This window comes from Athene cunicularia (assembly GCF_003259725.1).
Source record: "Athene cunicularia isolate RWA chromosome 11 unlocalized genomic scaffold, athCun1 chr11_part1, whole genome shotgun sequence".
In the NCBI taxonomy this organism is placed as follows: Eukaryota; Metazoa; Chordata; class Aves; order Strigiformes; family Strigidae; genus Athene; species Athene cunicularia.
In genome coordinates, this window is record NW_020799113.1 from 18,352,034 (window position 1) to 18,379,864 (window position 27,831).

At 40.6% G+C, this 27,831-nt stretch overlaps 1 protein-coding gene across 1 annotated transcript in view; it reads left to right on the top strand.

Moving 5' to 3' along the window:
* Window positions 1–27,831, top strand: part of GLG1 (golgi glycoprotein 1) — a 78,344-nt gene that overhangs the window by 20,682 nt on the left and 29,831 nt on the right. Inside the window, exons 3-5 of the mRNA XM_026856974.1 lie at window positions 16,111–16,143; window positions 18,884–18,970; window positions 22,915–23,130. Coding sequence (XP_026712775.1) covers window positions 16,111–16,143; window positions 18,884–18,970; window positions 22,915–23,130 — 336 coding nt within the window. The remainder of the gene's footprint in view (window positions 1–16,110; window positions 16,144–18,883; window positions 18,971–22,914; window positions 23,131–27,831) is intronic.

The following is a 27,831-nucleotide window of genomic DNA, read 5'->3' on the forward strand; positions in this document are numbered from 1 at the left end:
ATTGGTTAATTGATGCAGGACCGTCATCACTTAAATGGGTAGCACTGCTTGTACTCTTAAACAGCTTTGCAAGTTCAAATGGGCAGAAGCTTATATGTCTTAAATTACTTGGAAATGTGTGAATCTGTGGGAAACTACAGCGCTTGCACTTGTGGTAACAAGCTTGGGATCTTAGTCACAGCAAAAAGCCTTTCTCGCAGTGGTTTGAGTTGGGTTTGGTGTACGGGCTCCCTTGTGGTTGTTGCACGTCTCTAACAACTTGGTGGTTGCCTGCAGAAAGCTAAGTTTGCAAGTCTTGGGCTCTAAAATGTGATCACAGATATAACTGATAAGGAACAGATTAGCTTTTTTGCCTGTGCTTTTTGTTTTTTGAGAAATAGAGTGCATCTAGCACAGGGAGGTGCCTGACTTCAGAATAAGTCCTGAGATTTCTTGGTATTAATCTGTAATTCACTCTCATTTCTCATCCAGTTTGCCTGAAGAATTGGCAGCTACTCTGGAACAGTGGGAATTTTTTTGTTTATAAAAATTACTCTTTTGAGAGTCAGCCAAGCTGTTCTGTGAGCCCACAAATGTAACTTCCTTGAAGGTTTTGCCCTTCTTTGGTTTCTTATGGTAAGAGCTGCTCCCAGGACTTCAGACTGATAACCCCACTGGTCCTGTAGAGAAGAGAATATAGAGATTTTCACTACCTTCTGGCCTGCTCTCAGGTTGAGCTGGGCCTGGGGATTGGATTTGAGGGAGCAGGTCCACAGTAGCTCAAGTTGACCTGAGTTACTTGCACTTATCCTGTGTCATCCTTCCCCCCAGCAGCACTGACCCTTGAGGCTGTTGTGAGAGGTTTCAGCTCAGTGGAAAGCAGGAAACTCCTTATAGGAGTTTTTAAGGAGAAGCAGGAAAGGTGGTTTGGGTTTGTTTTTTTCCCTTGCATGGTCAACTGATGTTAGAGTTCACCAGCTCTTTATCTGAAGTTAGACTTCACCTGAATGACTTCGCTTAAGTACACCTAAAAAGTACCAAAACCCTTTTTGCTTTGTAACACAGATGCCTGGAAAGCTCTTTATCACTGAGAAGGGTTAGATGGACACTTAATTATATTGCACCTCAGCGCATCATGGTAGTGATCTGTCTGTTGCTCCCTGCTAAGCACAGGTGACAGTGAAATGTCAAAGCTTCTACAGCTTGAGAGATGTAAAGATGATAGGCTTGTCTAAGGGGGGCTCTATTTGCAGTACAGTTATGCCGCATTAGTTACATCTAATACTTCGAATGGGTTTTTTTTGAGTTAATTGTTCTAGGGTTTGTCTTGGAAAAAGGATGAGCTGAAACAGGAGAAGTTTCTTGTGTGGTAGTAGATGAAAATTAAAGTCATTCCACAGTATCTCCTCTTGACCCTGGTGTTAAGGCTAGTTTGGTTATTATTATTAACCATTATAAAAATATCCTTGTTAATCTGGCTGCTTCGGGTAATCTGGTAGATACTATGGTTAGAAATGTAAACTTGAATTTACTAAATTCAATCTTGCAGGCTTCAGGAAGCCTCAGAATGTTACTTTTGGATTGCCTGGCCTGCAATTAAATGAAAAATGTCTGAATGTGATAGTTCTTAATTTGCTCTCAGGCTCTTCTGTCCTTCTTGCTTTCGAGGGCAATGAGCATGGAGGTAATATATTGCTCTGCCCTCTAGGCTGCCTGGACAAAGAGCAGCGTTGGTGCTAAGCCTGGCACTCACCATGAGGTACATATTTTCAAAATGCAGCTGATACCAATGCATCAAAGGAAAAAAAAAATAATCTTAAATGACATTTAAAGGTCCCTTCCAACCCAAACTATTCTAAGGATTCTGTGATCTTGCTCTCACTGTATGTTGTGTCTTCCTTATTGTGCTGTCTCCATTCAAATGTTGTTTATGCTGTACAATAACTTTCCATTTATTGGGGGGTTGGAAAACCCGTAAGGATTGCATCTCAATTCTGAATAGTCACTGAAGAAGGTTTTGCTCTTGAGTTCCTTCTCTATCTGCTCCCATTTTTTATATACCTCAAACTATTGTGTCACATTTGGACTCTTACCCAAACAATACCACTGGAGCTTTGAATGCTCACTTTCAGTATATATTTTGCTATGCTTTAATTTTCACTGAAAAAAATGAAGTAGTATGTGTCTCATAAGAAGTAGTATCAGTTGCTGCGTGCCAGGTATTCATGCATACCTACTAGGGATGCTCCTACCTCTTGGTGTTACTTGGAAATATCTGACTTGTTTCTGGAAATCTGTTTGTAGCTACTATCTCTAGTGTTCTGGATTTTATCTTTCTTTGAAAAATGGCATGGGACAATCATATCTCCAACCTCTATTCTCCTCTGTATTGTATGGCAATCCTAAAATGCACAGATACATTGTTTGGTAATCTGGTGGGTAAACTTTTAAATTTTCCTTTTTTATGGAGATTGACAAGTTTTTACACCCAGCAGAGCAGAGTTAATACTCACTCTTGAGCAAGAACTCTTCAAGGCTATTCAGACATCGTGTGAGACCAGACTAGGTGATTTTGGTTGCATTTTCCCAGAAGTATGCCACTGCCTTACTGTGGACATGCACATTTTGTTCCCATGCCACTTGGATAAGAACAGATCAGACTCCTGAAGTCCTCGAGTGTTACCTGCTGGGGAAAACATGTTTATTCTGTTTATTGGCGTGGACAAAATAATCTCCCCATGTTATCCTGTTCAGCAGTGAGCACTGTCTGGGCTTTGCCATCAGCATACTGGAAGTAATCCTGAAAACTAGGTATTGTCTGTTAGGCATTTCTGTGCCCTTAGAGAACAGAGGTTTGTAACTTCATGTTTATTTCTTCAGCCACAACTGGGCTTCAAATGGTAGGAAGACCTTGCTTTAGCGTGTAGCTTCAAATAATTTAATAGTGCGTGACTACTGAGACAACCACCGACGACCAGAGACTAGAATAAGGTATTTTTTCTATCAAGTGGCAACTGTTGCCTACTAAATACTTCAGCTCTGAAATTCTCTTTTAGATAGGATTCAAAATTCAAGTTATATCAAGGAGGTACAGTGCTGCCTGGGTACTTGCCTGCAGCCCTTCCAGCCTGCCCTGGCTGGTGCAGGCAGCTGGCTTTTAGGTCTGTATTCCTCAGCCTTGTAATTGATTTCGCTGTTTGTCAGAAATAATCAGGAGGAAGAATAACCAGCCGTTTCTAGAGCAGTTGAATTGTTGATTAAATTCCCGTATTTTGACAGGTGAAAATTGTTCAGCGGTGGTATTGGTGGTGGTACTGTGTGGAGTGGTGTGCTGTGTGTTGGTACAGAGCTGTCTGCAGCAGTGGTGTAGCATGGCAGTGACTAGCTTATTGCTTTTCTTCCCCTCTCCCTCCCTCCCTCCCTCCCCCGTTATTTTCTCTCTGTCATTATTAGCAGAGAAGCTGTAGGTGTGCTCAGTCTTTTTAATTGCAGCTTGTCTTTATTCATAGCTTTTTAAGTAGGAGTTATGGAAACGGTAATTGGAAGGATTTGCGGGCAGGTGTCTGACTCTCCTGCATACCAGTAAGACATCTTTCTACTAACGTTGCTTTCCAGAAAGCTCTTCAAGCTCACTTCTAAAATCCAGCATCAAACATGTCTTTTTTTTTTTAAAGTTGCTCGTCTGTGCAAAACTAGTCAACTATAATTTCTGTGTTTGGCTTAAGGGAAACTGTTACTGATCTGGCTGCTTTCCGTGGTATCATTTTAAATCCTCTAAATTACCATTACGGTCAGAATTTTCAAGCAGAATGCTTGGTTTAACGGCTCTATATAGCTATTGAGCTGAGTAGTTCAAGCTGAAAAACCCTAGTGCTTTTTGGAAAGGAGCTCTCAAAAATACAGAACGCATTAAAAGCCAGGCTTCTATGGCAGAGAAGACCAGTACCTATGGAGGAGTGTGCTGCTTCTCCCAGGAGTAAGGTTAATGTAAACCCTTATCTAACCTCATGAGTAGGTCCAGAGCTTAAAGATGATGTATGTACAATTTTCTGTGTTTTAATCCTTTAATCAGTGTGGTGAACTGAAGAAAGGTACTTGGTTTGGTCCTGTAACAGGGCTTTTGTTTGTGTGTTCTGAAGGCGAGCAGAATTTTTATTTGGTAGTTTGTTAATCCCATGGAAACCTTGCCTTAGCAGTGACTATAAAGACTTATGTTGATTTTTCTGTTGAACAAAATCCAAGCAATTTTATCCAGGGTTAAAATAAACATTAGAGTTTGCTTTTCTTCCAGTTGTATAAAGAAAACATTATGATTCATCCAGGTGAAAAGTTCTTTATCTGTGTACAATATCATGCTGGTCCTGTGCTTTTGAAGAAATTGTGCCCAAGTGAAGGAGGAAAAAAACCCCATTTAAATTAGTTTGTGTTTTATATCTAGTCTCTTAAAAGTGACTTGTGGCTTGCATCTGCCTTTCCCCTGTATTTTGTACACAGATTCCTAAATAGCCCGAGTGCACTGTGTGCTATGAATCAGGCCTGCCAGTGCATTGATGACTCATTTCCTTATTGGTGCAGATGTGTATAGTAAATGTTTCTGGATAACTCTTTACATATGAAATGCAGCTCCCCTGTGAGAAATGAACAGGCAGCAATCACTTTCATTCAGTGTGCACAAAAACTTGGTCCTGGAGAAAAGCTCAAAAGGCTTTTCTCGCTGAAGCCTGCGTGGTTAGCTCGTAGCAAAGGGTAAGTCTTGGAAACTGCTGTGTGGTGCTGCTTTAGGGGTTTTTGATTTATTTTTTAATCTTGCTTCTCTGTCAAGCTTAAAAACAAGCAGCCATTTAAACCAGCACAGTTCTTTAAATAAATGTTTAAAGCATCTACCTCATCAAGTATGTTATGCTTTTCAATAAGACTTCTTTTAAATGGCATGCTCTACCTTTTGGCCAGGCAGGAGTAAGCAGTACTATGTATTTCATATCAGGAAAGGCATTAACACTAGTTTTGCTTAAAATCTGTTTCATACACTTGCACATATTGTGTGTTGCTGAAGTATAGCAGAGATGAGGTAGTAAAGTAAAATAAAGTGTATTAGCCATGCTACATTGCCTGAGTCTCCAAGAAGAAATTTCTGATTTTGATGCTGGTGCTGAGGTCTGCAGCTGAGCACTGCACCTAGCAGCTCCGGTGTGAGTCACTGTGCCTGGCTGCCTTTCCTTGCCAAGCCGTTTATAACTTGGTTTAATGTTGTGATGTATAATCTGTCTGAATGCAGAATGCTGAACGGTGTTGTGAATCAGCTGATTTCATCTTGTCTTTCTGGTCTTTTCCTTTTTCTTGTTGTGGCTCTTAGGAAAGGAGAACCAGACACTAGGGAAATCAATTTACCACAACAATTTGTGTGGCTCCCAGGCAGATTGATTTAAATAAGCAAGAAGCTTAGATTTGAATAATTTCAGTCTTGCTTGAACACTCTAGTAATTTTTCTAGAGTTTTCTAGTCTGGTGATATTATTTTGCAGCTAATTTTAGCTTTTATTGCTAAGCTTGGTATGTTTCCCAAGTTGATATGATCTGTAATTATTTAAATGCTTGCATCTTAATGTTTCTATCTTTTTTTAAATAATGTTTAAAAATGGCAAGACATTATCTACAGAATTAGTTTTCTATGCATCAAGCTGCTTTTGGATAGAAATAGAAACAATTAAAATACAGAAGATGGGTATTGCTAAAGTAGAACTGATACTCGAATGCTGGATCAAAACAGGTGTTTTACATGGAAAAATTGTAATACATCAGTCTAGCTTTCCTGGTCATCATGACCTTTGAGACTTGAGAATAAGTGATTTTTGGTTTTCTTTCTAATGATCAGAAGAAACGATTCTTTTTTTCTTCAGTTCTTGTTCAATGCCTCAGCTTCAAGGTATTGAAGTGAATGTGGTTGTTATTGAGAACCTATTTTGTCTGCACTTGTGGAAAAGTCTTGTTTGTCAGAAGCTGGTGGTGAGCTCCCAGAGGAGAAAAGGAGGTTTGGCAGTGTGTTAGCTGGTTCCTGATCTGTGTATCGAAGGCTTCAAGAGAAGAAGCATCCACTGCAGGTCACCTGTCACACAGCAATCCTGTGACGTGATTTTACCAGCATCCACGTGAATTTTGAATTTAGTGCATCTTGCTCAGTCTTACTGCTTGTCCATCAGATGGATTTGGTGGTTGTTTCATTTCTCCACTGTGTGAGGAGAGGGGACCTGACTTCTGCCTGCTTGTACTCTCCTGAACTTCTTCAGTTTCTTGGCCAGAGAGGCTGGCGGTGGGTACCTCTTCATGACTAAGGCTTCACTTGCCTTATCCTGACTGATGTTTTTTGTCTGACCCAGATTGCGTTTAACCATAATTTATGGCAAAACAGATCACTAGAGCTGTTTAATTGGGAGTGTAACAGGATAAATGCCCTACCTTAAAGTTTTGAAACTTACTGTTGAGTGCCTTCTAACTGTTTTTTATAAAGGACATAAAATTGGTGGTAGATTGTTGTTAGCTGTTACTCAGGAGGCACAGCTCAGTACTGCCTTCTGAAGCGCAGGCTGGTGTAGGGAGCAGGGGTTATTTTGGACATGCATCCCATGGACAGCCCTTCCTGTATGGGAGGGACTCAAAACAGGAGGAGGGCACTGTGCTGTTTCTAGGACTCCCTAAAAATAGCCTACAGACATTTCCTGCTGAGTTCAGCGGGTGATGATGAGAATCCAGAAAAACAGATCTCATGGGGAAAACTCATACAGGGCTGGAGAAGTCCTGTGGCCTGCCGAGGCAGTGTCCTAGTTCTGCGTTGCAGAGTGATGCTGCCTGCAAGCTGCCGTGTTTGTGAGCTGTGCTGTAGACCTTAACAGGCATTAACACTTTGTGCTTATTTGCACGTATTCCCACTGTGTACAAAGGCAGTGCTGTTCCTTAAGTGAGTTTATAATAATGTGTCTCAGTGACTTTTACTTCTCTAGTTTAACGGGATGTGCTGTTTTGAGTAATCAGACAGTTTTGACAGAGAACTTTCTTTGGGAGAATTAGAGAAGGAATAACATAACAAGTCCAGCTTTTTTCTGATACAGGCTGATCTCTTCAAGTATTTTAAGATCCAGACTTCTGTCCCTTGTAAGTAGTGTCAGGTCAAGAGCTTGTGCTTCTCAGCTCGTGTGTTATGTTTGACGTAATGAACTTAACTTGGAACATGTCCTAACATTTTTTTAATTGCTGTCACCCTAGCATTGGGGAGCCCCAGGTTGCCATCACGTTTTCTCAGCAGCTGCATGATACCTACAGCGTTTTCAGTGAGCTTGAGCGTTGTAATGAAGAAAGAGAGGGTGGATGCAGCTGAGGAGAGAGCGGTGCCTGGGCATAGTTGTTGAGCTTATGTCATGGGTTTTACTTCATGCTTTGAATGGTACCATGATAAAATTGATGCATACAGGGGATGATAAAGTTGGTGATTGTGGTTAATGCTGAAGCGTGAGAAGAACTGAAATGGTTTATTTTAGCAGCAGGGAGTTGCCTGGCTCAGGGATCTTGTTCTTCACCTGCCTCTTATGGCAGAGAAGGAGTGAGTGATGTGTTGGGGCCCTGCAGGTCTTCTGAAGAAAATTCCAGTGTTGTGTTTCAAATCCAGCTGTCAGAAGTGGCTGAACACTGCCTGCGCTAAGGCTGCTCTTGCTTTTGAGGGAGACCTCCCCCTTGCACTTCATCTCTCACGAAGGCAGTTGGACTGACAGCCAAGGTCTGGGAGACTTTGTGTTTTCAGGAAATCTCTCTCAAAGCTGGCACATGGGGTCCCTTGGTACATCCTGCCCCCCACTTTGGCGTTGTGAGGTAACAAAAGAGAAGCTGAATACCACGTGAGAATTCAGGAGCACATAAGCCATGTAAAAAGCTCAGATAAACCTTTTCTTTTAACAGCAAGGGACTAGTGCTGGATATTGTGCAAGGACTTTTGCAGGCCTTTTGATTTACATGTAATATCCATACTTTTTATAAGTACTGATGTTAAATGTAATTGTGTGTCTGTTGCTCTGATCTGAAATACTGTGATAGAGGTAACTCCAGGTTTATTTTGTCTCTATCCTTAAAAAAATGTGGCAGGTGGAGGGAAGAGTAGGGCTCTTACCACTGTCTTGAAGGAAGGAGGGAAGACTTCAAAGTAAAATTGTTCTTCTTGTGGTTTGTGGTTAAGGCTGAAACAGCTTCTTTAAGGTATTTGATTTTTATTGCCTCTAAATAGAATAGCTGGCAGCAGCTAAAAATAGCTGAGTCTGCTTCCCACCTGTTTGGATGCTTGTCTTATTTTTGGTTGAGAGGTGGAATGTGTGAATGTAAATCATTAGGATTAAAGCAGCACAGCTCGTGCCCTGAACGATGGGCATGAGATGCTTATTGTGCCTTGGTGAGGATAGATGCCCTGATTGATGTGACACATGTGCCTTGTTGAAAGAGCAGGAGGAAAGTGCTACTGGGAAAGGATCTTTGGGAACACTATATGGCTTTCAGTGTGGAAAATTGGAGTCATGAGCCCAGACGTTTAACAACAAAGACAAATATGAATATTGGCTGGTTGAGTGTTCAGAGTATTGTTCTCTGTTGATGCTGAATGAAGCAAGAGCCCTTGGTGGGGGAGCCTGGTAATGATTAGAGATGCTATCCAGCACATGAGCAATGGTAGTGTCATGAAGCTGCCTGCAAGTGGGGAATGTCAGAGCTTGATTGCTTTGCTTGGCAGCATAACACTTCATTAAGTTGTAGGAGTGGGGAGATGAGTAAGCAGTGTTTGCTCTGAAACCTGCACTTGAGTGCTGCCCTCCTCCTGTGCCTTGGGACACAGAGCTTTTGGTATGAACTTTTTTCGTAGCTTCCATGCAAAGCTAATTTAGAAAGGATTTCTCTAATTCCAGGCCATGTGCATCCAAAACATTATTCTCTGAGGAGCAAATCATGGTTAGGACAATGTGGTTCTCTTGGGAGACAGGGGCTCCACCATACCACTTTTATTTTGTGCAAAACTGAATCTTGCTTGTGAACTCTTCGTGGCTTTTGGGAAACTTTCTGTGAAGCTCCACCTCTGGGGTACTATAGAGTACATACTGTCAGAAAACGTGTAATCTCTGTATTGGGAATAAGGGATGAAATTTGATTTACTAAGAGATGATGAACATACTTGATAAAAGCTTTTTCATTAGCTGTTGCACTGGAATTATTTGTTGGGGCTTCCATTCCTTTTTTTCACTCATTTCTCCTCTGCATCCCCCAGCAGATGCTGTGTAATATTGCTGAAACCCATGCTGTTGATTTTGTGTCTCTACTGAAATACTCCTCAATGATTCTGAGCTGTTTCTGGTTGGAGTTAAGGCAGAGTCATTCGGGAAGGTAGTCTGAGAGTTAGGTTGTCTCAGCCTAGCTTAAATAGATGTATGGGCTGGCTGATGCTGCAGGTGGAGATGCCACTGTGCTTTCCCAGTAATCTGACCGCTGCTGGCAGGACTCCTCTGTAATCACATTTGTACTAGCCTGGCAGAAAACTCTAAAATGATGAACAGCTTTTCTGTTGATTTGCTGGGTTTTGGAGTCCTCTGTGAGATGGAGCCAGTGGCAGGGGTGAGGAAGACAAGAAGAGATCGGCCACCTCAATCAGTGGGGTATCAGGTCAGTTCAGCACTCTGCTATGGTTTCACTTGGCTCTTTTCTTTCTCTCCTCCTTTCATCTTCTCTTGTGACACTACCAGCACCCTTGCATGCCTTTTGGTCTAAGATTTTTGCCAGTGTTGTGAGAGCGCTTTCCAGGAGCAAATCCTGAAACCTCCTGGCATGATCTGCAGCTTGGTGTCGGTGCTGTGCTTAGTAGCAGAGCTCTGTTGTGGAGGAGTGTTACGGGAAACATTATATCTGGTAGTAGTGCTGCCAAATTTCTCTGGCAAACACATAATTTCAGAGTCTGCCTTGTTCCACAAGGCACTGGGACTGGCTGCAAAGCCTCCAAGAGGAAGAAGAGGGGACTAAGGGAAGAACAAACAGAAACATCAGGGGAAAATTTGATTTGATCATGCCAAGTTCTGATACATGGATCAGCATTGAAATTAGAAAGGTCCCTGCTAAGAGGGTTTAAGGGCTTGAGGGTCCCCCATGCAGGGAGGCAGAAGCAGCAGGGACAAGAATAGCTTGTGCAAGCAGGCTGTTCTGCACAGTGTGGCACTTCCAGCATGGAGCAGCTGTGCAGCCTCCAGACACCCTCTGTGCAGCTTTGCACAGCACAGCCAGCTGGGGAAAGGGGTCTGCTGCTACGAAGTAACCAGCAACGATATTTGGCTGTTAGGTGAATAGAATCAGTGTTTCCTTTAATTGCATGATAATCTGTGGTCACTTTTGATGCATCAGAATTAAAACTTGAGCGTTTTCTGTCGTTTTGCAGCCAATGGTATTTGCACAGGGAGGGATCTCTGCCATGGAGGAAGGGCATGCAGTCTGCTGGAGACTTTGCTTACCGTCAAGCAAATGTGAAATAAGCCAAACATGACAGTTACTAAAATTCTGTTTTTCACTGGAGCTATGTAAGAAAGGGTAAGACTTGCTAAACATTCTTGGGGTTTGAAGCAGATACTGATCACTGGATCCTCAAAGTAGGTATGGATAAGGCCTGTTTCATCCTTGGCTCCTTTTTCCCTGGCTCTGGGCCAGGAGGACACACAACATGTGCTGCTGGTGTTTTTTGATCTTTCCTGAATGAGCACACTTGTCTTAGTAGTGTCATACCCATGGAGGGTATAAAATGTCAGCATAGATAGAAAAGCTTGTAGAATCTAGAATTCAGTGAAAAACAGTTGCAGAATTTGGTGGTTGGGGTGATTTGCGACTTTGTGTGTGTACTTTGTGTGTGCAGGGGGGTGGCTAAAGAAATTACTGCTGGTCCTGATAATTTGACTTTCATATGCAAAATTCTGTATATGTTTTAGAGGTGGTTAGATGTTTGTGTTTAACTTGTATTATTAAGTTTGCATGAACTAGGAGTGCCTAACCAGTGTGGAAGTAATTATTTGCTCAAATGATTTGCAGTGCTGCAGACTTTGGTAGTCTCTTTGTAAGTGGGGAAAAAATTATTTATATGAAATAAGCAAAGTATATGGAAGCTAGGAGCTTGGTAACTTTAGTGCATGATATATGCACAGCACCATACCTCAAACTGTTTTTTTTTTTTTCAAAGCATGAATGATAAGTGTAGAGGTTTTTTGCTGACATAACAACACTGGGTTTGTTTTTAGTACTAACAGTTCACTGGTGTTGGAGAATATTTCAAGCTCAGCTTAACAAGTTTAACTTTTATTGCTCACTAAATGTGTAATTAAATCACAAAGTCTTTTCATCTGTTTTGAACTTAAATTATCACTGGTTTTAACTTTTTTATCACACATGACTCTTTCAGGATTGCAGGATGTGTGAACACGGTTTACTGTAGCCATATGCTTGTTGGCACAGAACTCCAGGATGTTTCAGTAGGTTTGAAGCATGGGTGGTTGTGTGATGTGTGGTTTTTCTTCTTTTACAAAAGCTGTGTTGATTCTTGCCTAGACTACTGTATCTGCTCTTGTTTCCACAGATTCTTCTACAGAATCATTTCTAGCAGTTGCCTCAGACAGGGATCAGGTTTGCAGGAGGGTGGTTCCCCCAGATCTCTTCTTGATTGCTATCGTGCATCTAGCCTGTGCTGTTTTCTGGTGTCCTAAGTCTAGCTAGCTTGATACCTGTGGACTGAATCATTTTATTGTGAGTTTTCTGTCTGAGCTGGGTTTGTTTGATGCAGAGGGATCGTTGTTATTTGTGGGAAGAACACAGCTAAGAAGTCAGTTTTCACTTTATCAGCTTGATAGTCTCCTCCTTAGAAGCTCCCAGGTCAGCAGGCCTGCTGTACCATTTCTTTACAGATATTAGTGATAACTATGTGTGTTTAGGTCAGAGTGGAAAACTTCATTGCAGTGGCTAGGAACCATGAGCTGCCTGTACTGCTTATCCATATACACCGTGCTCTGTAGGGCATCATGCATGTGACAATGCAATAAACTGGACATCTGCAGTCTGACTGGACTTCTTCCTACCCTCTCTTTTGTAGGAAGGTAGTTGCTTTAATTAATGTCCTTACCTAATTGACCTGTTTGTTTTTGCAATCTGTTCCTGAATTCAGAAAGAGAACATCTACTGGGTTCCTCCCATCCACAAGCAAATTGCATTTCTATTTTGCTGTTTTGCTCTATGCTGGTTCTTGGAGATTTTTGCTTGAGTGAGTCCAAAGCGTGTTGTTTTCAATACCTGAAGATTATTTGTATTTGATGTTTGAGATGTGCCTGGTCCTTACTTTTCATCCAGTGCACTGTTACTCCTGCCTTAAAAGAATACTGGAAACGTCTGCTGTCATACCCTCTTCCTGCTCTAAAGAGGGATTACATTTTGGGAATAAAGGCCTAGGGCAGTTGACTTCAGACTCTTCTATTTGCGTGACATTTTCAAGGGAGCAAAGGAACGGAAGGTCAGGCAGCTGCTGGTGATTACAGTAATCCCTGCAGAGAGTTCTCCCAAGACCTTGAGTTTCATCTACAGTAGTTGATTAGGATTCTTACCTTGCTTTTCAAAATCCAGTGGTGTAAATTATTTTTTAGGATGTGATGAAATAAGAACAAATCAAGTCTGTGTTGCAAACGCAGCTGAAAGGGCCCCTGCTTCTCGAGCTGTGGGGGTGATAGTAATCACACCGCAGACAGTGTGCTCTTCACTAGATGGTGATGCATGACACTGGTTTGTGGTATAGCTATGACTAAATAAGTATTGCTGGGAACCAGTATGACAGTGGTCCATTTCTGAAGCTAAAACACCAACACCTTGGGTCTCCTTGAGCATGGGTAGTGGTGGTGGGTTGCTCACTTGCTGTATCATTTTGACCTAGTTTAATACCACTGCTGCAGCAGAGAGGTTTAGAAAGGGGTGTCTGACACAGCTTGTTTCAGTGAATTGAGATCTGGTGAGTGAGAAAAGGCACTTTTAAACCCAACACAGTGTTGATGACTTCATAGTCTGGTGGTGATATAACTTCATACAAACCTTCGAATTTCTCTGTAGACTTCACAATACTAATTGTGTGATTTGTGTCTGTTGTTTTGTGGTTGAATGGAAGGAAATGATTTTTCTGTTCAGGTTTTCTTACAGCTAGTACTTGCCCTAAACTCTGCTTTTCCTGGGAGGTAGGAAGTGGTGTTCATACTCTGGAAGCTGAGTGTTAGTGCATGAAGGAGTTTGGAGAGCTTTTTAGAGAACTGCAAAGAAAGGCAATATATTCCCACCGAAGCTGCTAAACAGCAAAAGTTTCTGTGAGCCCAGAGGCACATGTGCTTTCTGTAAATCTGTTTTTAAACCTTCAATTAGGAGATGTAAGAGGAGTCCTTCTCCCTCACTAATCGGTGGAACATCCTCCTTGCTGTCAGCTTCCTCTCCTAAAATGCCTTAATTCGCATGTGGTGCAGATCTGGGCTGTTCTCCTCCTTCCCTCTGCCCTAGGGGGAGGTCTCTGAGTATCTGTGTTCCTCAAGCTCACCATGTGGGGATGACACAATGCAGCTTTTCTTGCTCCTCAACTTTGCTTAATGGTAATATGAAACTTACCTTTTTTTCATGACTTACTACACAAGGCATATTGTTCTGAAACTGCTCTTGTTCGGAAGGTTTCTTGGGTGGATGTAGCGGATAGAGTGCCACAGGCTGTCTCCTTAGAAAGGCAGAACTGGTGTGGGTTGTGCTGGGGAGGTTTTTTCCCCTCGAACTCAGCCAGTTCATCAGACACAAGATAAAAAGGATTATTATTCTCCTTTTGCTTCACTTAAATTGGGAGAAGCAGGTCAGCATTGCCACTGAAACTACCTCTCCTACACTTGAAATGGTAAGAGGGAAGAAGGATCACAGCTTTTAGCTAGCAGGTGGTCATCTTGTTCCACATTTAAAGGATTATTGGCTAGATCTTATGCTTTTGCATATTTAAATACTGAACTGTGAATGTATGCAGTACTAAATCTTAGTTAAGGTCCCATTTAACTTCTGTTACTCTTCTCAGAAGAGTAAGTCTTGATGGCTCAGAGCTGAGGTTTGCTTGCAGAGTGCAGGGAAAGCTGATATTTCAATGTGTGGTATTTTAATGTTGTGTGTTTCAAGAAAAGCTTGTTTAAGCTTCCCCAGTCAGTGAGAACCAGTCTGTTATCTTCTTAGGCTCATCTTTCCAGAAAAACTTAGCTTTAATCTTTGGTGGATCTGAAACAAAGGTTATTAGGTTGGAGGATGCAAAACTCTTAACTGCAGCAACCAAGAAGGGGTTGGGGAGAGTGCTTTCCAGTTCTTATTCTTCTGCTTGCAGATGTGTAAGTAAGTCCTGTCCTCCAGAGGAGAATTACAGTGCTAGCCTATATAAAGAAACTATCCTTGACTGAAAGACCGAGACACCAACTTCAGTGGAGGGCGTTCTGACTCTCAGCTTTTGAAATTAGCTTAGTCCAAACCCTCCATCTGTTGTTGGATGATTAGAATGGGTGCAAAAATTCAGGAAAAAACACCCTGTAAGTCACGATAGTGTTGGATTTACGGGCTGCTTTAAAATCCTATAATTTGGATGCCATCTTAGTTTTCAGTTGTGAGAATCAATTCTGCAGTCTGAAGACAATAAGCAGGCATCTGCTAGCCTTTTTTCTTTAAAAAAAAGTTGGTATCCTAATTTTCAAATTCATGGTTACTTTGGGAGATATGGTTTTAGATGGTGGTGGTCTGACCAAACTGCAATTAATTACTATGATCCTTCAGGTACCATTTTGTTGTTATGTTCTAAGTGGAAAGGTTATTTCTGCCACTTCCTGCTATACAAAATAAAAGTTCTTTAGTTAATAATGGCTGTAATAAAGGACTTGGAAATATTTCCCATGCTCTTTTTTTTGCCATACATTTGTGTTTGTGCTCTCTGAAGCAGCAATGATGCAAGTTGTGCAGCTATACGACATGCAGTGTCATCCAACAGCACAAGCTTGCACTGAAAAACTCTTTGGGTATAGGCTGCTTGTGTCCAAAACTGATGAAATGCTAGTTTTCTTACAACAAATATCTGAGTTCTGATGTGTTGGTGTCAGTGATGTGTTTGTTTAAGCTTTGAGCGGTTTTGAGTGTCTGTGGCTCTTGGAGCATGTCTGGCATCTTAAATATCGGTGGAAGCAGACTCTTTGAGTCAGGGTTGATTTTTCTGTGGGTATAATGGGCCAGTGATTTTTGTCCTGGCTTGCTATGGAGATGAGATAGGGATTTGTATGATTAACTTTTTTCAAGGAGTTCTCCATTGTGGAAGCTACTCAGGCTAGAAGGAGAACAGGATGGTTTGCAGCCACAGGTCTTGTGGAGCATGGGTGTTTCTCTCCAACACATTAACTGGTCTGGTGGAGGTTGTGTGTTAGGACTTGTCAGTTGGATTGTCTTGAGTATATAACAGAGTACCTTCATTACTATAAAATTAAGAATATAGAAAATATTTTTAAGTGATGTATGAATATGGGATGTTACCAGTTTCTCGTGCTGAAGTTGTAAATTTCGGGGCTGCTTTAGACTGGCCCCTTTATGTACAGCTGAAAGAAAAGATTTTGCTTCTCAGATGGGGCATAAGAACATTTCAGTCTAGGGAAGGGAAGCGAGTTCTACCTTTCTCCTTCAGTTGTATGCATGAAACTTATTTTTCTTTAAAATTTTACTGCTGCATCTTTGTTTTCCCACAGATGCTTTTTTGCTGCCTTAGTTTGGGCAATTGGGCCAAACACAGGTGCATTCATTATGTTTTTACAGCATCTACATAAATGTTGCTACTCCTGTGCCATTTATGTTCGGTAGAGTTAAGATAGCATTGTGTCTAAGGTACCTGTTATTTGGATCTTTTTGGTACTTAGATATCATCACTTATGCAGGTTTTAAAATTTCCTATTGCTTATGTAAAATTGTTTCTTACAATGAAAATGAGTTGACAGTATGTTAGTTCCTGTAAGTTTATGGTAATGCATCACATCAGTATTGAACTGACACTCCTTTTTTCTCCTTTCAGCCAGATAATGAAATCTCTTCAGACTGCAATCACGTAAGTATTGCTTTGTTTTATTTAGTCTCTAGCTATGACATTTGCATCTTATATCCATTATCAACCTTTGATATTTTGCATAGTTTGGTAGTTTGCAAGAGCCGTTAATCAGGACACGTTTGGGTCTCTGTGCTGTCCTATGGAGGAAAAACACAAGGTGACTTCTTTAATCCAGTAGAGCCACTGTGGTCTTACTGGAGGCTTCGAAGTGCAATGTACTTAAAAGCTTTGTAAACTGTAGTTCTGTATCGGAGGAGTGTAGCAGACGTCTTTCCTATTTTATAGTTGGGGGGTGGTTCCCGTGAGTTACTGGGAGCAGTATGATGTGCTCCTTTTGGGAAAGATGTGAGCAGAACTGAATTTAAACTCTTTAATTTCAGCTGTTGAAGCCTTCTGTATTGCTTTCACAGCTGCTAAATTCTTAGACTCACTTGGAAAATGCTGTGGGGGTGTGATATTTAGAGGCAGTTTGAACCACTTGGCTGGTTTTAGAACAGATTTCCTCTCAGCGCTGTGTTTAACTGTGAACAAACTGTTAGCCAGTTTTCAGGCTGTCAAGCTGACTCTTCAAATCCCAAGACTCTTAAAACATTTTTTAAAAAAATCATCAGAGCTAAGGTTGGTATTAGGTTTCCTTTGGTTTCTCTCATTTGCATTCTGTTAGAATACACCATATCAAGACCGTGAATTGTTTGGTTAGCCCTGGACACAGTCAAGTGCATGCCACAATGATGGTCTTGGTTTCAGATGGTTGAGAAGCTATATTTTGGTTTATTACTGGAAGATAAATTCCAGAAATGAAACCCGGCCACGCTGTACAACTAGTAATTTCTGACTGTGTTTATAAATTAACCTTTAGCACTGCACTGCCTGACTTCATGGCAGCTATAATTCTCTGTTGCGCAGGGTTGGATCAGATGAAGGACACATCGTGTTTCTGTTTGTCTTTTCTTTTTTTTTTGAAAGAGAAGTCTTCGATAATTAAAACTTACCTACCTGACATTTAAATGTGCCAACAGAAATTACCTGAATGAAGAAGAAATGGAGAAATCAAAGTTGGAATTTTCCTCTGCTGGATTAAATGGCAGTGTCTCTGCCACAAGGCAGATGTCAGGCTGCTGTGGATTATAGAAGCCATTCAGGAATAGGAAGTCAGGCAAAGTCTCATCTTCCCAGGCAGAAATTGAAGGGGAATGATCAAAAGCTAGACCACAAGAGAGTCATCTCATGTTCAAATGTTTTCTTCGTCTTTCTCTGCAGGCTTAGGTAGTACAACTGCTGATCATCTTCTGGGTAAATACAGCCTAGTGCTAAAATCAGGATTTTTTTAAGCAGCAAGTTTAACCTTCCTTCTGTCTGTGGGAAGGTTCCTTTGGAGAGCATCTCATTTCAGGATTCTCCAGAGTCTGAGATTACAAATGCAGAGTTGTAGGTGTTGGACCTCATTCTTGTCCTTCTGATCCTGGCTGGGAGAGGTCTACAGCACTCTCTGTGAGGACAGGTTCCCTCCTTATACACTTCTATTTATTAAACCTGCATATTTACAACTTCTTACTTCCTCTGAAATACCCTAGACTTCCATCTTCTCCTTTTTTAACTTTTCATAAATCCATGATATGAGGTGTGGAAGACAGTGCAACTGTGCTGATTTAATTTTTAGTTCTCTGTGTGTGCTTCCACTGTCTTGGAGATGATGTAAACCTGCCTTCTTGGTGTATGATCATGTTTTTTGTTGTTTTTTCTAGTGTTTTGTGTACAATTGAAACTTCAAAATACAAGTTTGACCAAACTGTTTATCTTTTTGGTATTAATTTGATTTTGTCACAGAGGCAGAATATTGGAAACAGATGTTTAAAACTATTTAAACTTTACAGAAAAATATTTAAATGCAACTTGAGTTCCTAGAAAAAAAAAAGATGAGCTAATAGAGCTTCTCTTAGGCAACATCTCAGCTATTAATTTGCTGAGGCTTTATTATCTTACCCTGTATTTTTACTTTATGGTGCCTCAGGAGGACATCTGGGATGTGTATATATCTGCAGAGTGTGACTTGCCCAAGATTGATTCTTGCACAATGACCCAATGTATCAAGGCTCCTATGTGAGCTAATCTCTGGCTCCTAGAAGAACAGTCCTTGCCGAGACGTTTTGCAGTCTAGTGCCTAATGTATCATTGTGCTTAGCAAGAGGGAGAACCTCCTATAGGTCTGAAATGTATTTGTGTCCAAAAAGTTGTCTGGTCACAGCCCCTCACAGAAGGAACCAGCTGCATTGTCTCCTTCCTCTTCTGCTAGGTTTTTATTAGGTTTTCAGTATGAAATCTGCTTGTGTTGAGGACTTCATTTTTGTTAGATCGTTTGCATCAGGCAGACAAGCCATGGTGCAGAAAGGTATGGTGAGCTAAAGACTTTGATAAATATGTAGCTGGTAGCAAGTTACAGCTTTCATTGTTTCATCCTTTCAGTTATGAAATTGTCTTCATTAGATATATTTCCTTGTAATGAGTCAGCTCATGACCTTATGGAGAGATTTCTAACAGCATGAATTTGTTAAATATGAGAAAATTACTGCAGAAATGGACAAAGTTTTTGGCAAGGAGACATTACATAGATTGTTGCACTGTAGAAGGATGATGATACAGACTGGGAATAAATGATGTTTCATTATTTTCTGAAGAAAAATATTTGTCATTCTCTGTAGGAAACTCTTAAACTCTCTTTCTACAAATGCTCTCTCTATAGCTCTTGTGGAACTACAAGCTGAATCTGACTACAGATCCAAAGTTTGAATCCGTGGCCAGAGAAGTCTGCAAGTCCACTATTGCAGAGGTAAGCCAGAAGAAAGGCATGGCTGCTGTTGTGGCACTAACGTGTTTTTTTTCATTTCTTTGTGATAGTGAATTAGTGTGTAAATAAGGTTTGGGAAAGCTCTAGTCTTAGATGCCAAATTACTAGGTGTAATTAATTTGATTTCCTTGCAGAAAAAGCCACTTACCTTAGTGGTGCCAGACAAAGGGGCAGGAGAAAGAAATGATAAACTAAACCCATCAGCTCTCACCTGACTTTTTGTCAGAAATCTGTTGTGGGTTGGATTTGTCCCCTTTTCATCAAGTGTTTGACAATTTTAACAAGTGTTAGTGTAGGAGGGGTTCAACTGAACTTAGCATAAAGCTGATTTTGGATTATGTCTTGCTAGCAGAAAGAATAAGCACGTAGGCATCAAATGATGAATCAACTTTTTTTTTTCTTCAAGGCTCAAAGTTTAATTACTCTAAGGAGACTGTTAGGAATTTCCCATTTATAGGTTGCACTAGGAGTTCTCTACCTCAAACATCAACACACCTCAGTCCAGCTTCAAAGATTACTTGATAAATCATTTATTTCCTTGTGCTCATGCTGGAGCTCTGGAGGCTGTACATTCAACCACACAGGAGCTGACTGAGCCTGAGGTTTTTTCCCTTTGCTTGAGATAGTTTTCAGCTAGACTTAAGGGGAAGCAGTGGCACCAAGGCTCTTTACAGCAGTACAGGCTTCAGCTGACTTAATTCAGTCATTAAACCGTGCTCTGAAAAACATAGTTTGTATATCCACCAGAATATCTTCACCTACCCATAAACTTGCTTTTTAAAAAACCTCTTTGCTCTAGATGATGGCCCCTTTGTGGGTTTTAAAGTAGCTTTTCTTGAAAGACAGTCAGTTGCATGTATACCAGATTGTCTCTCCAACCTTGGTTTGTGTTGGCAGTTTATTTGCCATGGGTCTAGCTTTCAGTGGTGCAGACTTGCTTAATAGACAAGGGGAATATGTCAGTGCCCAGAGCAAGTTTAAGATGAGTGGTTCCTCAAGTCCTCATGTTTTGGGTTCCCCATTATTTACAAAGTTTTCATTTGAGATGAACACACAGAGATCTGAGAAATTGAGGATGTCAACAGCAGCCTGGCTCCAAATGTTTGGGAATTAGTAGTGTAGTTGAGTGGTATTCGATTGATTTTTCTTCATGGCCTGCTAGGGTTCTGCTTCCCCTTCTCAGTACCAGCTGAGTTGCGTAAGAATAGCATTAGTGGGAAACCATTATTTAGTATAAGGAGAGACCAAGAAAACAGTTAATACAAGAAAGCTAGAATATTAAACAGTGGAAGGAAAACAGCTTGCATAAAAGGGTTACATTGTGTTTTGAGTTTAGTAACTCCCCAAAGCAAACACTACAAAACCTGTCAAATCTCATTTTTTGCAATCATAGGGAAGATTATATTTTTCTGTTTTAAGTCATATAGCTGCTGCAGAATTTTTACAGTCAAGGCATTCTTGAAAATGCTTTTTCAACAGTCTGTTTATGACTTCTGTACAGTGACAGTCTGACATTGTTGTAAATGGTACCCTCTAAATCTGGGATGTGTTGTGGGAAGAGCACAGCATTTTAGCTGTACATCAGCCACTAGAGTTCATCTTATAATTGTGGTGAATGATAACATGGACTGCTGGTATTTTGCTGTTTGGTGAATGCTTTTTATTTCAAGAAAGAAAAGTTGCATAAGTCACAATAATCTTGTTTGATCTTCTGATACTTAATACTAAGACAGGTGCATAAACTATTCCACTAATTTTTAAAAGTATTTCTAAAACACAGTTTTTAAAAACTAACATATGTATTGGGAAAATACTGCTAACATACAGTATTAGCCTATGAATATTTTTCTTTAATTCACATTAACAGGTAGCTGTTTTCTTGCTGATATCCGAGTGCTGATTTTAAGAACTGTTTTGCATTAAGAACAAAATACAACTAGAAAATTAATTTCCAGTAAAAGTCATTTGGAAATAGGTGACTGTCCCAACCAGGTTCATTCTGAAAAGTCCACCTTTAATTTTATCAGCTAAATATAGATTTAAATACCAACTTTTTTCTCAACTGTTGCGATTTTATAAGTTCTGGCAATAATTTTAATCTAGAATTATAGTTGGCTACCAGATAATGGTGGTTGTTTCAGAAGTGGCCAGGCAATAACATGATTGCTTGGTCTTTTATGCAATTCACTGGCTCAGGCCGTGGAGCTCTGGGGCTGTTTCCAAAGCCAAGCTCCTCCAAAAACAGCATGTTGCTGTTGTGTGCTGGTTTGGCTTGCGGTACTTAAGCTGAAGAAGGGCCAAACCGAAGATGCAGCTTTCCTGGAGAAAGCTTGCGCAACTCTCTCCCTTTCACCCTGCAATGACTCATACATGTTTTCACTTCAAAATGTATTTTAAGCATTTTCTATAACAATTATGTTGACCTTAGTAGCTATGTTTTTCTAATAGCTATATAGATTAATTACAAAATGTTCTACCAGCCTACATCTGCCTTCAAATAATGGTGTTTAAAATGCTGCATGTTTTATTTGTTACATAGAAAGCAATGGCCTTGTAAGCTGTGGCAGCAAGAGATCGGTTTTATTCATCTAGTCTGACCTGTATGAGTCTGTCACAGTATTCCCTGAGTTAGTTTTCCTTTGAATTAAATACATCTTTCTAGAGATGATGGTCCATTTTTAAAAATTTCCAGTATAAAGGTTCCAACTTGATATTTGAGAATAATGATTCCCTTGAGATAAAATAGTTCCCTTAACATCGCCCTTGCTTGGTGTCTAAAACCTTCCTCGATTATTGATTGTCATGGATCTCCTTTTAGACTGATGAGCCCTTCAGTATTTGTACAGGGACAAATCTTTGATGTAATGAAGTCAATCCATGTATCTATTGCTTGAAAAACTGTCACTGCTGTACTTCAGTGTCTGGCTGTCAGGCATGCTTCCTGCATCATCATGGTTGCAGTTTTCAGCATGATCCTGAACAGGGAACACCAGAACTGGACAAGTATTTCAACATGGGCTTCCCAGGGTTAAAAAGAGTCTGTGTAATCTTGGTACTCTTTGGAGCAAGGCACTGCACTGCTCCTATCTCAAGATTCCTCAGGGATAAGGAAGAATGATGGTTCCTGATAAGGAACCATGTTTTTCACTTCCCTTGGAAAGACATTGTCAAAACTGCCTGCATCTTTTACTTCCAAAGGTGACCTTTTTGGCCTTACTGTCTGCTTCCCCGAACAGTGCAGGCTCTGCTTTATATTAGGGACCTGTCCGTGTATACTGCTTTTCCAATCCCTGCACAGCTTTCAGCTTTTGTTAGCCACGATTTTATTATTTTTACACCACTGAGTAAAATGGTTTAGTATCAACTATCAGTTCCTCTAAGAGCCTGATAAAAATGAATTTGATTATGATTTTCTTTTATAGTAGTTTTCAGCTTCCACCAAGTTATAAACAGTTCAATAAATACTGTACTGACTTTTGAATCACTCTCACTTGTAGCCAGAATGTGTTGTATGTGTTGTGTTGTATGAGGTCAGGTGGCTAATGGGGGTCCAAGTATGATTTAGTGATGTTGTAATATGCTTGGCTTTCTAAATAAAGGTTTGTCAAACTAGCATTTTTCCTACAAATCCACTTGATTGCAGGGGTTCAATGTGATTATTATGAAAGATTATTATTGAGCAAGAGGTTTTATAATTCTCAAGGTCACTGCATTTGCTTTCTTCAGATACTGGCACACTGAGGTATTTCTCATTTCTGAAATGTTTTCAAGTATTCTGACTTACTGAAAATCAAACTGAAGCCTAGAGGGTTTCTTTGCCAGCAGATTTTGAAGCTTCAGATGCAAGTTTCTTTGAGGATTATTTTTTTTAAAAAGGTTAACTTCAGTAAGTGCAGCCACTGTATTTTTATTATTTTTTTAAACAGATCAAGGAGTGTGCGGATGAACCAGTTGGTAAAGGCTTCTTGGTGTCATGTTTGGTGGATCACAGAGGCAACATCACTGAATACCAGTGCCATCAGTACATCACTAAAATGACAGCCATTATCTTCAGCGATTATCGGTTGATCTGTGGCTTCATGGATGACTGCAAGGCTGACATCAATCTCCTGAAATGTGGCAGCATTCGACCTGGAGAAAAGGTATCCAGAGAACATGTAGATTGTCAGTCCGCTTGTAAAAGTCATTCACTAAGGAAACTTATGTGGAGACTCTTCAATAGTATTATTGTCTTACTTGCAACTGAGAAAATACATGGCATATCTCATCTGTCTGGAAAGGGTGATGTCCTGATTCTGTACAGTACCTTTTCAATAAATATGTATTTGTTCCTCTGGGGGGGACTACTATTCAGAGATGACTTTCATTTGTCTTTCCTTGCTGCACTACAGGTGATCTGGTAGGTAGTTGTCTTTTTGATCACGCTCTGGCAGGCTTGACTCATGTGATGAATTTCCAACAATAGATTTAAGCAGACCTGTTGCTAGGCTTATTTCACAGTCTAGTTGGGTCTGACGCAGGAAGGTTATCAAGGTGGCGTGGCCTGTGCTTTTTCAGGCTGTAGTTGATAGAATGAATCAAGAGTTTTTATCTCTTGGCTTCCCCATTCCTCTGCTCACCTGAAAATGGCTGAAGGGCACATATTACCTAGTGTTGTATTTTAGTAGTACAAACTTACTAATACTGTACTGGTTTTACTAAAACAGTGTTTTTTGTCATATGAAACTTAAGTGGAGGTTGATGAAAAGTTTGTAGTGACTAGATGCAGGGTTATTTTCAAGGTACAGTCTTTCCCTGTTTACTCCAGCATAGCTAATGCCGGCAGCAATTACTGCAGAAATGAGTGGCTTCTTTTATGGTAAGTTTTTAAGTTTAGGGATAAAGTTAAAATTAGCTTATCAACTTTTTTACAGTGCTTTTTAAATTATAGCTCTTATGCTTTTAAGAATTAGTCTCCTATATCAGCTATTAATGAGGGGGTGAAAAGATTTAGCCAAAAATACATACTTTTTTTTTGTTTAAAAGTTTCCCTAGTTGTTTGAGAGATTAGCTGCTGTAAGCAGCTTTACATCCATAGTGTGTTAAAGTGCTAGTGTATTTGAGAATACTTAGCTGAACAACAAAAAGTACAAAAATAAGTACTTGCTTTCAAGAACAGAAGCAGCTATGGAAGTGGGAGGAACTTGTATGCACTGCAGGTTCAGGCTAGTAACAGCTGAGTAGCTTGTTTTCTCCATAAAGTAAAGACTCTCTTCTGATCATCGCCTGAAGGTCCTCATGAAATAAGAAATTGCTTTTAACAATCAGTGTAGAATCAGAAGTGTAATATGGGAGTCCTGGGTGTCAGGTCTACATACTACCTGTGGCCTGACCATATTAAAACAAATTAAAATTGAAATACTTATGGTAGCACTGAAAGGTACAGTAGGCTACAGAAGGATTTAATGAGTAAGTCAAATCACATGTAGCAGGAGTGAAACCAGTGCTGACAGGATTGTGTGTGTAGCTGCATAACCTACCGTGTTGGTCACAAAAGTTGAGGTGGGTGAAGGGTGAGGATGGCCGGGGAGGTGAAGGTCACAAATCATATAGGAGAGGGAAACGAATGCAAGTGTTGGGTCACTGTGTTTCTGTGGGATAGCGCAGCAAGTCACTAGCCAGACTTTTATGGGGGTTAGTGTGGTTTATGCATATTCCCAACTTTCTTAGTACCCAACCCAGAATATTTTGCCTTGGTTTGTGAAAGCATTGCAGCCTGTCATGTGATGTCTTTTGTTGTGCTGTCATCCTTGGCACTTAGAGCAATTGAAGTATTTTATACTGCTATGGAAACAGCTATAAATGGCTATGCAAGCATTTCTTTTGTTGGTCTTCTGTTTATCCCTTCTCTGCTTTGGAGAAATCTCATCTAATTTATTCCCATCAGATGCTGGTTCAGGTATTATTTCCATGCAGTATCTTCTGAGAGTTACCTGTAGAGAAACAGTCATTACCCTTTTGTGTGACTGAATGTAACTGTGAATTTAATAAATAGGACCTGGGCACCTGAGGAAGAAGATGGGGAAAGAGGTTCATTTCTCTTCTTTTTATGGAAATAAGCACTACTAGACTGCTAACTCCATCCACATCAGGCAGCTTCTAAATGACAGTATGATAGCTTCATCATAGTAACTAGGATAAACCGGCATTTTAAAGTGAAAAAGGCACTTTAGTAGGTATTCCAAAATGAGACTGCCTTTTGAAGCCCCTATGCTAGCTAACTGTTCTCCTTTTCTATACTTCCTTTTAGTTTTGGCTTGCTTTCGACTTCCTAATTGAATTCTGTTCCTGCTGGGTTTGTTGCTTCTGATGTAGTAGTTTCTGTACTTTCTTTTCCACGTTTCTTGTTGGCTTTCTACTTTGTAAGAGCAATAAAGTACAATTTAGAAGTCTCCATCTGACTGTAGACTTAATTTTGCTGTATATAGTAGAAAAAGCTTTCAAATGTCACACCTGCAGCCTAAGTCTTGTAAGTTGTTTTTTTTCTTCCAGTTAATGGAGAAATAATTAATAGTAGTTTCAGTCACCTTTCCAGTTGGCTGTTGCACTTCATAGCAAATTTGATCTCCTGGTATGTAAAGCTTGCTTTGCCTTCATGCAATAGGGATCTAATTTGAAATTGAAATACGTAATTGCAACAGAGCTTTTTCTTTTTGGGCTGCCTATCAGAACGAGCTGCTTTCCCAAGCCCGGTAATGTCCAGGATTGTATCAAGCTAGTGGGTAGTGTATAGTTTCCTGGATTCTGGATTTAGGCATGATGTCTGAACTGATGTTGGTTATTTGCCTTAATGAAGGCTATGTAAGTGTCAGTTGCACATCTGTTGTAGAACTACCAGATAATTGTATTTTTCAGGTTCCTTACACATTAGGAGATCATTGTTTTCTTGCCTTTTTTTTTTTTCAACCCTAAGTGCTTTTGAGTACAGTTGCTCTTACTTCTTCCCTAGTTTCATAGAAATACTGGACACAGAGGAGAAATGAGTCAAGTGGAAAGAAATGATAACGCTCAGCTCAGTCTTTGTTTACACAGTGTAGTATTGTAGCAGTGTGCTATCAGGTGAAGTACTGCGAACTAGTTAATCTAGGAGCCGTTCTCATAACCCTGGTGTCCGGGTTAGCCAGGCGGAGTGCTGAACTGGAAGTTGGGGTAGATCTGCTGGGTTGTTTTCCGTAGCCTGACTGCTCTGGCTTCAGCAAGTCAGTACGGCCATTCAGTGCAAGGTGCTGTGCTGCTGGGGAGACAGATTGTGTTTCACCCTCCTGTCTGCTGCTCGTTTCTACTCCTCGCTCTTTTTCTGGTCACTTTTCTAGCTTCTCTCTGCAAGTCTGCTGCTAGAATAGTCATGAACTTAAGGCATGTCCAGGTTCAGACTAAATAGTCTTTTCTGGGGGAACTTCTGAAAATGGCAAAAAAATAAATGAGAATTGCAAAGCCTAAAAACATATGGGAGGTGGGGGGAATGTCTGCTGGAAAACGAATAGTAAGAACAAGGTTTCTAAAATTCTCTGTTGGCGATGTGCATGGAGTTTGAATTTTGATCATAGGAATTAAAATCTCCTAAAGCATTGTGCTGAAGGGGGCTTGCTTGGGCACATTTAGAACTTAGTTCCACTTTTCTGTTGAAGTGCCATCGGACAGCACTGTATCAGTTCATAAAACTAGGCAGAGTTTCAAGACACTCTAGACTAGATAACTGTCTGGTATATTTAACAGATCTTTGCAACTTTCAGTTAAAATTCTCCATTTGAGATTGGTAATGATGGTGAGACAACAGTTCCGAGAAACACGTGTGGTTTTTAGATTTAATCTCTTGTATTTGTGTGTTGCTCTGGAGAAATGAGGCCTAGACTGTCAGCCCCTGCAGCAATTTTGGGAAGTCCTGACTTGTGGAATGAACTTAAAGGTCTTCAACTCTAAGGTAGAGGCTTTCTGACAACAGGGTACTGGATAGAGGAAAAGCTTTGGAATTCATTCCACAGCAGAGCTGCAGCAGGCATTTATAACCCTGTACACACCAGACAGCTGGTGCTGCAGCAGGACTGAGAGAGCTCACGCCGTGGGATGCCGACCCTTGGCTTTGGTGCTGAGCTGGCCCCCCAGGACTGGTGGCACGTGGAGTGCTGGTGGGAACAGGCAGCTCAGTGTGGTGTAGAGCTGCCAAGTGATGCATGTACTGCAAATGTGTGTCAAAGCTGTCCCGCCATCCTTAGGATGAGCCTGTCAAACTTTTGATTGTCAGCTGACTCAGAAAAAGACAATTGAGTGCATCTGCACACATGTTTGTTTTCCCCCTCCAGTCTCCAGAAAGAGATTGCACAATCTTAAATACAGTAGGTGTTAGCCTGTAATTAAAACTTGAAGTGATATTTCTCTAAACCAGATTTGTAAAGTCCCATCTATATTCTCTTTGACTAGTAGCATGGCTGCCTTCATGCCCTTTTGAAGAAATGAAGAGTTAGGACCTCCTTAAGCTGACTTTAACTAGTCAGCACTAGCACTCAGGGACCTGATATCTGCCTGAAAACAAACCCCAGGTTAGGTCAGTAAATATCCCAAACAGTGTCAGGTGGGCAAGGAACACTAATGGCACCACAAGAAGGCATGTGAATCCTTGGAGGCAGGAGAAAAGAGCAGGACTGCATCTTCCAGGAGCTAGCTGTGTTGACTTGTGTTTATTTCTGTTAAATCTGACATGTTTTTAAATTGCTTTAATACAGGGCAGCAGAGCAGACAGCACTGCAAGATTATCTACCCAAATGTAAAAATTGTATTTGCAAAGCAATGCAATAAATTAGTCATTT